The sequence below is a fragment of the Chelonia mydas genome, chromosome 2 (assembly GCF_015237465.2).
Source record: "Chelonia mydas isolate rCheMyd1 chromosome 2, rCheMyd1.pri.v2, whole genome shotgun sequence".
Classification (NCBI taxonomy): Eukaryota; Metazoa; Chordata; order Testudines; family Cheloniidae; genus Chelonia; species Chelonia mydas.
This window is the reverse complement of record NC_057850.1, coordinates 44,841,704-44,856,955: the sequence shown is the minus strand read 5'-3', so window position 1 is coordinate 44,856,955 and position 15,252 is coordinate 44,841,704. Positions and strand designations below refer to the sequence as shown.

The 15,252-nt window shown below is 39.7% G+C and overlaps 2 protein-coding genes across 5 annotated transcripts in view; one reads left to right on the top strand and one right to left on the bottom strand.

Moving 5' to 3' along the window:
• NECAB1 (N-terminal EF-hand calcium binding protein 1) overlaps window positions 1-13,100 on the top strand; it is a 121,038-nt gene extending 107,938 nt beyond the window's left edge. Inside the window, exons 9-13 of one of the 3 annotated variants that reach the window (XM_037892320.2) lie at window positions 562-615; window positions 2,530-2,642; window positions 8,246-8,323; window positions 9,404-9,495; window positions 12,691-13,100. In XM_037892320.2, the coding sequence (XP_037748248.1) occupies window positions 562-615; window positions 2,530-2,642; window positions 8,246-8,323; window positions 9,404-9,495; window positions 12,691-12,719 (366 nt within the window). In that variant the 3' untranslated portion in view covers window positions 12,720-13,100. The remainder of the gene's footprint in view (window positions 1-561; window positions 616-2,529; window positions 2,643-8,245; window positions 8,324-9,403; window positions 9,496-12,690) is intronic. The other 2 variants (XM_037892321.2, XM_043539364.1) reach the window with 2 other exon arrangements.
• Window positions 1-15,252, bottom strand: part of C2H8orf88 (chromosome 2 C8orf88 homolog) — a 68,641-nt gene that overhangs the window by 22,071 nt on the left and 31,318 nt on the right. The gene's annotated exons all lie outside the window — the stretch shown is intronic.

Sequence of the window (15,252 nt, the reverse complement as noted above, 5' to 3'; positions counted from 1 at the left end):
ATTTAGCAGTGACTCGTTAATAAATGGATTTGCTCATAATACTACCTATGAATAAAATCTACACAAGTTTCTCCTATATAAGATCTATATTATGCTAAATCTCAGGGTTCATTCATTCATTCCTACTTGCCTCTTGTTTGTGACATCTTCAGAGTTTTTCTTTTGTGAGTTAGATCTAAAAATATGAATGTGACTGAGCAGATTTATCACAAATTAACAACTTGCTTCTCTGTCTAGCTATTAATGGGATTTGAAATCTCCCTCTCTCTCTCTCTGTGTGTGTGTATATATATATATAATGCTAAATTTGATCCAGCCTGTAGCTCTTGCACAGCCACTGAAGTGGGCGAGGTTCTGCAAACAATTTGTATGTCAGACTAACAACTAATAAATAAGCAGAAAGGCCTTAGCTCAAACTCTTCATTCTAAGTAGGCCTATAGCAGAATCTGATTTGGAATGGCCTAGTCTACCCCCCACCCCCACCCCAAAAAAAGTCTAAGTCATTGGCCACAGCTAATCTTTTGTGTTTATATTTGCATTCTTTCACCCTTGATCACAAGAATCTAAAACTTGAGCCACTGGAAGAAGAGGTTTTGGAAGGAAACACAAAATCCGTAAGTGTTTTTCAAGGCAGTGAATTTATTAAGGCATTTGTGGACCAATTTTGTGTGGTGTAGCCAGAATCCATCTGCAGCTTGGTTGAAATCACCACACTCACTTTTCAGCTAATAAGGATCTATTTTATTGCAGCAGAGCCTCAATGCACAAGAAATAATAACAAGACCTAACAGAGCTTTCTGGGAAGAGGGAGTATCACCAAACTGGGAAGACATGAGAAAATACCCATTATTTAGAGATAATAAACAGAGATAGTGAATCATAAAAATAAAGAAACTAAGAACATATCCAGAAATGAACACAAATTACAAGTAGGTGTATATGACAAGAGCAAATCTTCCAAATAAATCAGTGTTGATATCAAGGTTAAACTTTAAATCAAATATGCACGAAAAGAGATAGCCAATGATGGTACTTAGTAGAATCGAATGAGAAAAACATTAACAAGAAAAGATCAAATTAGTCATATGATTCTGGATAGCTTGCTCATGAAATAGTATAGATGAAAGTTGATCAATGAGACGACCATACCAATAATCAAGCCAGGAAGGAATCAAAGCCTGGACCAAAGATTCCATTGAGTTGGTTGTTAAGCAAGCATCATTTCTTGAAATATTGACTAAGCAAAGTAACAGGTATTAATGGATGAACCAATATGCAAGTTCCTTAGAATATTAGAATTATAAGCATCAAGAATTCAGGATGAAAAGGTCTGGGGTCTTCTCCACTTCCAATTATTCTTCTAGAGTTTTACCTTTAATCAAGGTTATTCATTCTGTAGAGAGGACAAACTTTTCAAGTCAATGTATAGTTTCAATTATTATTTTCAACAGGTCACTTAAAAAAATTACTATAATGACCACATTGTAAATCTTTTTTGCCTTTCTTTTATTTAATTTCACAAGGCCTTAATCCAAAGTGAAGCAGAAACATACATTTTCTTCTCTAGCACCTGTTTCCTGATTATATATCTGAGAAAACCTGTACTGGAATATATCAAAAATAGGGTTGTATTCCATAACTTAAATAATTTTTGTTGTGCAATTTGTAGTATTAAGGTTTGGGCCTGTGAGCAATTGGGGTCAAAAGGTTGTACTAGTAAGTCAATGAACCAAACTTCCATATCTGGAGACTTGGGTTCAACTTGCACATCTGCTTGCATAGTATTGATTCATCCACTGAAATGTGTTTACTTTTCTTATAAAAGTTGTTTCTTGACATAACAATCAAAAATCAAACAACTGTTGTTTCTTGACATAACAATCAACACACTAGAAACACGCTTTGGACAAGTCACACACATTTTCAAAAGTAGCCACAGATTTTGGGTGCCCAACTTGAGCAGCAGCCAAGCTTGGTGCAAGAATAACCTGTAGCATATGTAGATTATTTTACTCTAAGATTCCAGAGCACTAAAACAGTGGATTGCAAACTCTGCAGGGGAATGTCAGGGGGTAGGAGTGGAGGGGTTGTTTTGTTTTACATGATATCATTTCTGCTGGTCTTACATTTTATAAAAGTTTATATTTACAAAAGCTAAATTTGGAGGCAAATTGGAACTGAGAGTATCCCTTTAAGATTCCTGTACAATCAGTATTTTTTTAAATTCTCTATGCTGTACTTGATCTCTGCCTGAATGCTGATTACATTTTTTTCATTTAACTAAATGAAGTTGGATATACTTGATATCATGGATTTGAAGATACTCAACTTGAGAAACCTAGGGCTTGATTTTTAAAGATGCTAAGCACCCATCACCCCAAGTGAAGCTGATGGGAGCTGAAGTGCTCAGCACATCTGGAATTCAGGCCATAGATTTCTCAACTTGGGAACCTGACAATTTTCTTAGTTTAAAATGTATGGAATTGATAGGAGGCACATGACAATGAATACTGTAATATCTTTATCAGCACATAATGATTGTTCAGCGTCAAATGTCTGTGCTAGAGGAAGAACTAGAAGAATTCCGACTCGCTCTGAAACAGTATGTGGAATCTGCTTCTACTCGGACTGGATGTTTGCAGTAAGTATGTTATTATCTTGCGGCATATTCTGCGTAGCACTACAGAGATGAATATTTCTTTGAATGAATCTCAAACTTGGGGTAGACCATGTGTTAATAGAGAGACTGTCTCATGGACCATCTCCCATCCCATGGACGTGGACCATCTTCTCTTCTATCAGGGAACACACACAAGGGCAGAGTTGGGACAGGACTATTGGAATCAAAGGGAGAGTTCAAAGCATATAAAATATTCTAGTATTCAATGTGGGGCCAGCTGTAGAGGTGGACAAATAATTCAACATATATGTTGAATAATTTGAAAAGAATCACACAATGTGCTGAATTACTCAGTGAATAGTATTTGCCCAGCTTTTGTCCTCTGTAACAGAGGATAATTAGAAAAAGGGCTGGAAGTGAGAACAGTCATAGGATATCCCTAGGATTCTGCAGTTCCTTTTAGGGGAGGTTGTTTTGTAGCATTTTCTTAGGATCCCTGAGAAGGGGAGCTTTTGAAGACAGACTCTTTGAAGGCTCTTTTTTTCTAGCGCATACCTCTCTGGGACAGTGCCTCAGCAAGCTTCCCCCACCCTGATCCTGCAGTCCTGATCCTGCAAAACATCCCACAAAAGCATATAAAGCTCTACCCATGCAAATCACTTTGCAGGATCAGACCCTTAGTTTGGAACTCTTTCAAAGTTGAATAAAAGACTGATTTCCTGCCTACCATAGTGTGATTATTGTGAATTATTGGGCTCTTTTCTTCTGCTGTACTTCTCTTTTAATCAATCACTCTCTGAAGGCAGGTTACACTTAAAACATGGCATCGGTGCAGTTGCACCAATGCAGCTGCGCTGCTTTAATGAAGATGTTCTGAGCTGACGGGAGAGAGCTTCTCCTGTTGGCGAAGTTAATCCACCTCTGTGAGAGGCGATAGGTATGTCAGCGGGAGAAGCTCTCCTGCTGACAGAGCACTGTCTTCGCCATCACTTAGGTTGATATAACTAAATTGCTTAGGAGATGTGGATTATTCACACCCTTAAGTGACGTAGTTATACTGAAGTAATTCTGTAGTGTAGACCAGGGCTAAGTCTCATGCCTGTGTTTTCCAGGCAAATATGCTAGCTTCCAGCTAAACCCCAGTAAGGATATTTAGAATCCAAAGCAGTGCTATTCAGGGAACGAAGGCTGTTAATAAAAACATGCCTGGAAAGTTTGTTGTGTTTTGACTCTTATTTAAGTATGGTTTAAAGTTCATCATAAAGAGAGGATGAAAAATCCCTATAGAGAGGGCAAACAGACCAGTGAGGGCTTCTTTCCTTGTTTATTACACTAGGCATGCTAGAGCTCAAAAAGTCTCAAAGCTACTAGTCTAAAGACTGAAATCATAAGCCTCAAATTTTATGTTACAATGCACCTAAACAAGCCACAGAAGAAATTTTATGCCACACAACCCTCACCTGTTCGTTTGCTAAGAGGTGTCCATCCAGCGATTTGCATGCTGCACCCCTCATCCATCTGAGGGAAATTTAAAATCAGATCATGCCCAGTACGAGGAGAGCATTCTTTTGGTGATAGTTCTGTGCTTGTGAAGGTTTTTTCAGGATACTGAGGGGTAATGGTGGACCTCCCCCAATAGGGAGAAGATCTCCAGCCTATTAAAAGGGTGGCTAGCTCAGTTCAAGTCAGACCAGACCTATAAAATGGAAAGGACAAATCTGATAGTTTGCTGAGTATACAGCGCTCAGATAACATAGTGAGAGCAAAATATATTCCTGTTATTAATATTAGAATTACCATAGTGCCTAGGACCCATAGTCACTGCAAAGGACCCATTGTGCTAGGTGCTATACAAACACAGAACAAGATGATCCCTGCCCCAAAGAGCTTACAATCTAAGTAATATATAAACAGAGGCATCATGCTAGACTAAAGGCATTTGTGTTTCTTTTCCTATTATTAGAATTCATTAAAACAGTGGTTCTCAAACTTATTTGATCGGGCTCCCCTTCTTTATGACTGTAGACATTTATGCCCCCCCACCCCAAGTACATATACCACCACCCAGCTCTGAAGGCAGGGAGGAGAGTAGTGGCTGCTGGCTGGATGCCCAGCTCTGAAGGCAGCACCGCACCAGCAGCAGCACAGAAGGGTGGTAATGTGAAAAGTGATATTTGTTAATATCACTTTTCAGAGCAGACACAGCGCCCCACTGCCACGCCAGGGCTGACAGCCAGAGCCCCGCTGCCTCAAGGTGAGGGATTGTGGGGGCAGAAGAACCCAAGCCTAGGCTGCCTCCCAGTGAGGAATTGGGGAGGGAGGAGGAGAGCCCAAGCCTGGGCTGTCTCCTTGTGAAGCACTGGGGGCGCAGAAGAGCCCAAGCCTGGGCGGCCTCCCCGTGAGGGATTGAGAGGAGAGCCCGAGCCCAGGTGGTGGGGTTCCGGCGGTCAGCCCCAGCATGGCGAGGCTCCAGCCATCCCCTTTCTCCCTGCCTCCCGGGTGTGCATGGCCCTTCTGGTCCAGCCCCAGCCATAGCTCTTAAAAAAAAAAAAAAGAAAAAAAAAAAAAAAAGCACAAAGCTCATTCCTGCACCTCTCTTGGGAGACTTGCCCCATAGTTTGAGAAGTGCTAGATTAAAAAAGCAAATACTATACTGTGCCTGTATTGCATCTTAAAGGTAGACAATCTGGTCTGCCTGTCCCCACCCCACCTCTACCCAATGCGTGGGGCAGCCACTTATAGCTAGGAGGTGAAGAAGCTGGGACTGCCAGCCCAAGGCAGGTGGAGCCAGCAGAGCAGGAGCACCGCTGGGGTCTGCACCACTTTCACCTCTCCCTCCCTCCGGCAGGGGGACGTGCTGTTTTTATTCCCTCCTCCCACCCAGCTGGGAGGGGGACAAACTTGCAAACTCAGTCCGACCCAGGGAAAGAATCTGGCTTCAAGGAAGTTGCCAGGGCTGAGGAGGGAGCTCAGCTGCTGCTGGAGCCTGTCCTGGAGCGTCAGATGCTGGAACCTAAACTGTGCTTTGTTCAGAGTTACAAACATTTCAGAGTTATGGACAACCTCCATTCTCTCCATAACTCTGAGGTTCTACTGTATATAGGAAAGGCAGATTAAGTCACAAAAGTGGAGGAGCTGCACTATGGCTCAAGATTCCATAGAAAATGAGTGATGCAGACAACACAGTCAGTCAATAGAATGTGTATGGAAAAGAATCTCAAGTAATTAGAAGATATGTAGGATTATAATACCAGCTTCTGGATCAGGAAAAACATATGAGTCTGATTCTTAGCTCTGGCTGAGTAGCACGCAGGAGAGGACTCATGATAAGGAACAAAATTATGATTCACCAATTCTGGGACTGGTCAGCCCCTAGCATATGTTGGAGCAAGCTAGGGGCTGCTCTCACTTACACTTGGTTTCCTATGGCTGCGGCTGTTGTTCTAATAACAGTGAATAACCACATATCCTTATTCTTGGACTTTCCCACTCCACCAGGAGCTGTAACATCCCAGCATTGCTCTTAAGAAAGGGGAGCTTCCTGTTGGTGTGATCCAATGACTTTACTTCCCCTTTGCATTGGCAAAGTACTGAAAAGGATCTGTAGCATTATGAAAAATTAGGTCCACTGAGTGTGTCTTGGTAAGGAAGATCAAAGAGGAAACCATATCTAGTAAAGCAATAATAATGGGCAACTTCAGCTAAACACAAATAAACTGGTCATATCTCATGCCAGAACAAGGTTTGGAGAAGCAATAAACAATTGTTTCTTGGAACAGCTTTCTTTAAACCTGGTGAATGTGGGGAGAGGACAGTCTCAATTTAGGATTGGAGCTAGTAAAACATATTCCAGCAGAACAATTATCCATCAGAGAGACCTGATTCTACGGAATGGACATGACACCATAACACACATCATATGGAAATGAAGTTGGAGAAAGAAAAAAATGAACTTTTTGTAATATTTGGGAATGGTTGACTATGTACAGACAAATGTACCATCGCACAAGAGCCAAGAGATGGAAAAGCAAACAAGAATGGTACCTGCTACAAAAAAGAATCTACAACATACCAAAGCATTCTTTAGTAACACTGAACCGCACACTTGTCATAAGAAAAATCCTAAATTGTTTGAAAATATAAAACAAAGAGCATACAGAAAAAGGAAGAACTGATTTGTTTCCCCAATTTAGCTGATATTTGGTATGACAGCAGTGCCACCTGCTGGTCACTTTCTGATTCATTCTGGATGTTTTATTTTGTTATGCTTCTGTATGTAGTTCCTGACCACTTCTTCATATTGTACAGAGTTCTAGTCTTCATGCAGCAGCAAATAACAAAACCAAAAAATCAGGGTGGCTTCATTACCAGTTACAGTTTAGGGTGTAATCTGAGCACAGTTTTCAAACAAAGCAGTAATAAAATCTCCACATCTCACATTTGGATGTTCAAATAGTCTATAAGTATCCTTTTTTGCAGTGCACATCCAGTTGCCAATTTGAGCATCCAAATGCAGAATTACAAATCATATCAAGACTTACATATTTGAAAACTAGCTCCTGAGTATGAGGTTTATAGAATGCACTAAAGCAGATGACACTGTGGGAAGGATTGGCATATGTTCCATGGGATATTTTATGCCTCCATGAACTGGTAAGATGAACTCCATGGCAAGTTGTCTAAGACAACTGGAGGAATAAACCCAAAAGTAGACAACACAGGGGGGAAAAGTTTTTCTGAGAATATGGGCTCTCAGGCAGGGACTGTTTTTGTGTTGTTTGTTGGTACAGTAGCTATTACCATGGGACCCTATTCCAAATGTGGGGTCTCTAGGTGCCATCACAGTAGAAATACGTGATAAAAAGATACTGTTTAAAAAAGTGTATGAGCAATGGATAGTGACCATTCCATCTTTACCCCACATATGGCTGCTTGTTTCCAAAACACCTAAGTCTATCCTGTTTTAATAAACTTCTCATCTCTGAAAAATGAACCTGCACAAGTGAAGCAGCATAATTTAGGCCAAAATTTTCAGAAGTGACTAATGATTTAGATGCCTTAATTTCTGGGTATCCCACTCTGAGACACCTTACCCAGGAGGCTTGATTTTCAGAGCATGGCTAATCAGCCCTTTCTGATAATAGGACCCTTTTAACCTGTCTCAAATTGGGCACATAAGTACTGAGGCATCTAAGTCACTACTCACTGTTGAAAATCCTGTCCTGACTTCACAATTTACTTCACTTACTCTCTATGGGAACCACTGTATTATGCTGGTTTGCTGTGCAGCACAGTTGGATTAGTTTCTAGAATACTGAACCATACTTTTTGAGATAAAGTACCCTAGCATTTGGAACAGTATGAGAAATTAATTTTGTAAATAAGAGTCCATTATAACAGTTTTAATTTTAAAGAGTAAAAATAAAAGTTCTGCTTAAAAATACTATGCAGTATATCACAGATAAAAGTAGAAAGGAGCTCAAGTCATTTGCAACACAGATGCCTCTAACTCCACATATTTGTCCCTCAGACTATCCTTTTTACAGAAATCATTAAGTTTTGTTCAGTCACTGTACTGTAACTTGGGAAAAGTGTGCTTGCTAATTCTGTCCTACAACTCTTAGTGTTTCCATACAGAAGCTTTCAAGCGAATGCCGCTTCATCATTTATGAGTTCTGGGAGAACAGCAGTGCCTGGAATAGGCAAGTAGTGAGATTACCTTTTGCATTTCAGGTTGTTTAGAAGGTTAGAAAGTAACTGCATGAAACTACTGGTATATAAAGATATAAATATCTTTCATTAATTTACTTGATCTACTTTCCAATTAAATGCCATTAAGAATGCTTCATAACAGTTCAGTTTTTTCTGCATTGAGCTTAAAACACTATTTGAATATCTATTGAAGAGACATCCAGTAGTCTGACTTGAATATGCAAAGACTGAAGGTAGCGAGATACAGAATTAAGAGTCATCAGAATAGGGACAGTAGTTGAGTACAGAAGAAAAAAAGTAAGGGGATGAAATGATGCTGGCAGAGAGCTAATGCAGGGTGGACAAGGAGCTAAAAGGAGACAGACAGGTTGCAGTCCCGCAACATACTTAAGCACATGTGTAACTTTAAGCATGTGAGTGGTCACTGGTGCCTTCCTCCAAGGTTTCCCACCCCTACCACAAAAGCCCAGCAGGCTTCCAGTCTCTCTTTGGGACCTTGGAAGATACCACACCCAGAGGATTTCCCACCAGCTGGGTTCCAGTCTGTAGGAGGCAGAGCATTTAGGGAAGTGGGAAAAGGTGGAGATTTTTCTCTGAACTGAGTTTTATAAAAAAGATCTGAAAGTGGAATCCATTGTTTTGGGGTTTTCTGCAGCCTAATATCCTGCTTACAGAATCTGGCCCAATGAGTTCAGACAGGGTGCATTTACCTTCAGAAACAGTAATAAGAAGAATTGAAAAGGCACTTCAACACCATTGGAATAGACAAATTGCCATACAGGATCAGACCAAAGATCCATTTAGTTCAGTTTCCAGTATCAGATGCTGCCAAGGAAGATGCAAGAATGTCACTGCAGGCTGAGATGGGATAATATGCCCCTCACATTAGGTCAGATCCTGGTCTCTAATAGTTAGAGATTGGCGAAAGCCCTGAAACACGTTTAATATCCCTTCTGAAATTTTTTAAAATTATAATTATGAATTTCTGGCTATTCTTCATAGCCATATAAATATTCAGTTATTCAGTCCTTTTAAATCTTGTTAAGTTCTCATCACTTATGTGTATACAGTCATCTCCAGATGAATTACAGCAAGACATTCCAAAGGAGTAATGTGGACTTCTTGGAAACTCCAGAACTCATGACAACTATGCAAGTACCTGGTAATTATCAAGTTTTTCCACAATGCTTTACTTGCTTCAATATGAAGACTTCCCAATGTTCCTTATGTGGAATAACTGCAAAATTTGCCCTTATTCAACACTCCTTTGTAATTTTGCCTCTGTTTTGTTCTTTTTTATTTTTTCTTTTTCTTTAAACCTCAAGGGTTTGTACACAGTAATACAATTGTTAAACACATCCGTAATAGGAATATACACAATACTTCCTCCTATTGGAGAAAAAATAAGATTATTACAAATTAAGTATTAACCTAACAAATATAGTACAGAAAATATCCAGAATATAAAGAGTCCCTTTGTAAATAGTAACATTCTGTTGCTTTGAACTGTTTTTGCACTACTGGTTTAAAAATATTTAGTCAGAAAATATGTTTGCTTTCTGATAAAGAGCTAGATTTCAATTTAATTGCATTTGCTTGTATTACATTGACAGAAAGAGTGGTCTTAATTTACCACACAATTGTGCATATTTCCTGCAACTTTTCTCCAAACTCCATTCTGAAAAGCTGAGATGCAGAAGATTCCCAAATTATAATTAATATTATTTGTATTACAGTAGCACCTAGTACTATGTGGTATACATGCACCTTATAAGAGAAACTTCTTGTCCCAAAGTGCTTACAGTCTAAGTAGACAAGAACAACAAATGGAGCAAGCATCATCCCCATTTTACAGATGGAGAACTAAGGCACAGAGAGATTAAGTACTTTGTCCAAGGTCATACAGGAAATCCAGAGCAGAGCTCAAAATTGAACCCAGATCTCCTACTGTAGGAGTTGGGCCAACAAGTCCCTGTCCAATGCCTAACCTCTAGACCATTTTTTCTCTCCAGTAGAGTAACTGGGCCAAATCCTGAGGTTTTTCCATCAAGCAAACTCCCATATACAAACTCCACTGACTTCAATAAGAGTTTGCCTGAGTAAGGAATGAGTAAATCCTAACCAAGGAATGCAGAATTTAGCTCAATAATTTAGTAATATAATGCACTATTTCCCTCTGCATGATAGCGTCAGACTACACTGTGCCAATGGCTGGACTGGAATTCAGTAAGGGATGGAGAACGAAGAAATAGTGGTGTTCCAATCACGGCTGGGGAACGGATGTTTAGCATCAAATCAAATAAAATGTATATATCATTTATAAATGTCTAAATATAAAGATCAGTCTTAAACTAAATTTAAAACACGTTTTAAGCATACACTCTGCCTTTTAAGTGGGATTTTAGTTTACAGCATTCCTCCTGATTATTACCATGGCAACCAGAGTATTGCTCAGCATGAACTTCTTGCTCAAAAAAATAATATAGGAAAGTAATATTTAGGATCTGCATAGTTTAATTTTCACAATTTATAGGTTATATTTTCTTTTAGAAATACACAAACCTATGTTAAGGTTTTTTTTCAATAAGTGCAGTAATTGTAGCATAAGGATCTTCATACAAATTTGTATTCAAAGGGAAAAAAAAGCTTAAGAGAGAGCAAAAATGATGGCTGTAAGGCAATTACTATATTTTATGCAACAGTCACATACAATGTAGACTGAGACCTGTTTAAAACTCAGTGAAGAACAGAAATAACTCTGCTACTAACAAAGTCAATTTTGTAATTGATGTAACCTAGGAAAGCCCGGCTCAGATACAGCTACTGCTTTTCAGTATGATCCTTTTTAACCCAATTTTCCAGCTGAGTTGACCAATAAGGAGATGAATTGACTTCTCCAAGGTCACATATTTAATCTGTGACTCAATAAAGATTACCCAATCCTGGAAACCTTCTCTTATGTGAGTAATCCAATTCATGTCAATAGGAATATACTCACCAGGATAAGGACTACTCACAAGAGTAAGCGGTTTGCAGGAGTGATATCTGGGATCCTCCTTGTAACAGTAGCCAGTAGATTCTGATCACTGTCATTTGACAAGGGTATCAACCTTTTGTAACCTTGACCCATGTCATGTATTAATAGATCAGTGACCAGGCCCATTTGCTCCAGGCTCTCTCTGAGGTTGACATGTACCACTTAGTACTAACTTTGATGTATTCTTCTTACCCTACATTGGAAAGGGAAGAACTCCCAGCACAATTGGAGCAACAAGACTGACACTCATGTACCTGACTTTGATGTTCATAAAGCAGGACTCTGGCCTCAGCACTGGCTCAGCAAAGATCAATGCTTCATAATGCATTCACAATGCTCCACCTCATTGCCTATACAATTCCAGCTGCTTAAGTGAGGGCAGGAAGATGCAGGCTGCTATTTGGACTAAGATGGACCAGAGGAATCAGCTGATTCCAAATACATTTTCACTACAGAGAAATACAACGGCAGTGAATCGACACGGGAGGATCCAGTTCTTATGGAAATAGTCAAAGACCACTGATTTTGATTTAAAACTGGGACAGAAATCTGCAGGAATCACAACTGAGAGTTTCCTGGGCCAGGTACTTTTGCCCAATGAGGCTGTTGTACCTTGCACCCTATTTTAGATCAGCTGATGAAGGTGGACAGACACTTCACTCAGCTACCCTTGCTTTGAAGGCTTTTGCGAAAGAGTACATCTTCCCCAAGGTCAATCACCAGTTATGTCCCCCATCCTCGATGCAAGAGCCTTGTAGTGGAGATGACCGTAGCTAGAGGGAAGACCTAGTATGTTACTGGTACCATACCCCTAGATGCTGAGCTGTGGAATTGGGACTCATTTTGACAGTGTTTACCAAACCACTGTTGCAGCCTTAAGCATTAGACAAATAGACTTTTATGGCCAAAGTTGGGTGGATCTAAGGAAAGAAGCCTCCATTCTGGTCAATTTCCTTCTCCAATGCAAATATTGGGAATTTAAGAAGCTAGTCTATACAGGTGTAAACTATTGCACTAAAAGCTCTCTTTCCCTCCTCCACAGTTCTGCTCAGCTCCCCCAGCAAGTATTCCTGGACTACCACTCTCCTCCACTGATTAATCAAGTTCTGTCCTTGCAAATGCACATCTCCAATTATCTTTGGTAGGAACTGAACACAGAAAGACCAGCTTAATACTATTCCTTTAGACTAGCAGAGGAATAGATTATAGATAATCTATTTAGGGTTTCAAGAAAAGGCTTGGGGGAGAAGGGAGGAAGAAAGGAATACTGTAAAAATAAAATAAAAGATTGGTCAGTAAATATTTTTTTTTCCTTTTCAGCTTCATGGTGGGTCTTGAACAACAACTAGAAGCTTTCATTGTGGGTCCAAGTAATGGTAAATGTTATATTTGCATTCAAACAACATCCATACACCAGTCGACAGGTGCTACAGCTAATGAACTGTGATGTAACATTGTTTATCACAGGCTCAATCTTTTCCATTTTAAAATATGGAAAAATTATGTATGCTTTATATTCTCTCCTTGTGACTATTTTGGTGAAACATTTTTTACAAGCTTACATAAGGACACTTGTGGCCCTGCTAAATTGCTAGATGCGTGTGCGTGTGTGCTCAAACCAGCCAAATTATTGTACAGAAATGTGTCTCAGAGAAATGGTCAGTGTATGTGAGTGTTAAGTACTTGTTTTGACTGGTTTTATCTTTATGTTAAATAAATAGTTACTCCAAGCTTCCAGGTTGTCTTCTTTTCAAAGAAAATGGTATAAATTTTTTAACATTCCTATTTTCATGAGTTTCTAATTTTCTGTTTTAAAATGAAGTCATGAGGCTATGTGGTGTATTCTGTACTGGCAACTCTCCTTGCTAGCACAGAACCTCATACATGTATATATTAAGTCATTCAGAAGAGTAAAGGGCTGCTGCTTCCCCACCCAGATTAACAGAATCATAGAAATGTAGGGCTGGAAGGGATGTCAAGAAGTCATCATGTCCAGGCCCCCGCTGAGTAGGGACCAAGTAAACCTACACCAGCCCTGACAGGTGTTTGTCCAACCTGTTCTTAAAAACCTCTAATGATGGGGATTCCACAGCCTCTCTTGTAAGCCTCCTACTGAGCATAACTATCTTTATATTTCACAAATTTTCCTAACATCTAAGCTAAATCGTCCTTTCTGCAGATTAAGCCTATTAATTCTTGTCCTATCTTCAGTGGACATAGAGAACAACTGATCACCATCCTCTGCATAACAGCCCTTAACATATGTGAAGACTTATCAGATTCCCTCTCCCAGTCTTCTTTTTTCAAAATTAAATATGTCCAGTTTTTTTAACCTTTCCTAATAGGTCAGGTTTTCTAGACCTTTAACCATTTTTGTTGCTGTCCTCTGGACTCGCTCCAATTTGTCCACATCTTTCCCACCAAGTATGGCAATAGTGACAGTCAGAGTCCATGGTGAAGCTTTGCAAACTCCACTAACATTTGCTGGGAAAATTTGTTTATAGTTTTTAAATATTGAGAGGAGAGGTGTAGTAGGGAATGTTCTTTCCCTTCCCCTCTTAAGCAAAGATGATGTGCATATCCCACAATGGCCTCCTTCCCCCAACAACTGTTTAGGGTTCAAAAGATGTCCTCTCTCTCCAGAGAAAGTTGGGGCCTAAATCCATTTCCCACACAGCCAGTCATGGGCTAGGAATATTTTGCACTAGAGCCTGGAGCTAAGCATTTACAGAAAACAAGTAAACTCCAGAGCCTAGAGGCATGCCAACAAATGGAAACAGCCCTACTGCTCTAAGCAGTCAGCTCCTGGAGTGTGAGCAATAGAATTGTGAGGTATGGGGCAGCTATTGGCCTTTCCCATAAACTTGCGTGTTTTGGAGGTAATTCTAGCCTCAGCTTCGGGGTGATCCCAAAAGTTCTGAGTAGGGAGGAGAGAGAGAAAATGTGCAATATTTCAGAGAAATTTTATGTGCCTGCTATTTGTATTGGGACTTGATATAAGTAAAGCAGTACGTTACTTTCACAGAATTCATATCAAGTCTTATTTGGGTTCAAACAGTGCAGTCCCTTAAGTCAGAAATGAAATATTAATAAGGACCGTGTACCTCTACATAATTCTACAGCTGCTAAAAAAAGTGATGGAGTCAGCCTAAAACCATTGAAAATAAGCTGAAGAAGTATTTAGACAACATTTGAAGATGAAGAAAGGTTCATTATTGCTTTTAGAAAGTTGACATACAAGCTGACAAGTCTGTTTTAAATTATTTCCCAGAAGCTGGGAATGGGCAACAGGGGATGGATCACTTGATGATTACTTGTTCTGTTCATTTCCTCTAGAGCACTTGGCATTAGTCAGATGACAGGATACTGGGCTAGACGGACCTTTGGTCTGACCTAATATAGCTGTTCTTATGTATCCCAAGTACAAGTCTGTCACCGAAGCTGAGAACCCACATATACAATAGAACAGCAACTCTAACTAGTGAAGTTTAATTTGCACATTCAACTGTAATATCTTGAAGTTTAGAGTTCTAGAAATCAGTGGAAGTTACATACCTAAAACAAGCCAACTTAGTGTTAGAAACCATGGGTGGAATTTTCATTAGTAATTTGAATTGGAGTGTGTGTCCCACTGAATGTCAATAGGACTGGTCAGAAGACATTTCCATTTCATGAAAACTTGAGATTTTGAAATGATTTTGTTCTGCTGTACAGCAAAAACAGAGTGATAGAGCATGCCCCAGAATAGCCAAAAGCCCAGTGTTTTGGACATAAATATAGGGAGTCGGAGACTGCCATTGAAGTCCTGGCTTTGCCCAAGTTGGACCAAGGACTTGAACCAGAGTCTCCCACCTATCCATCAGGACGCCCTAACCATCAGCC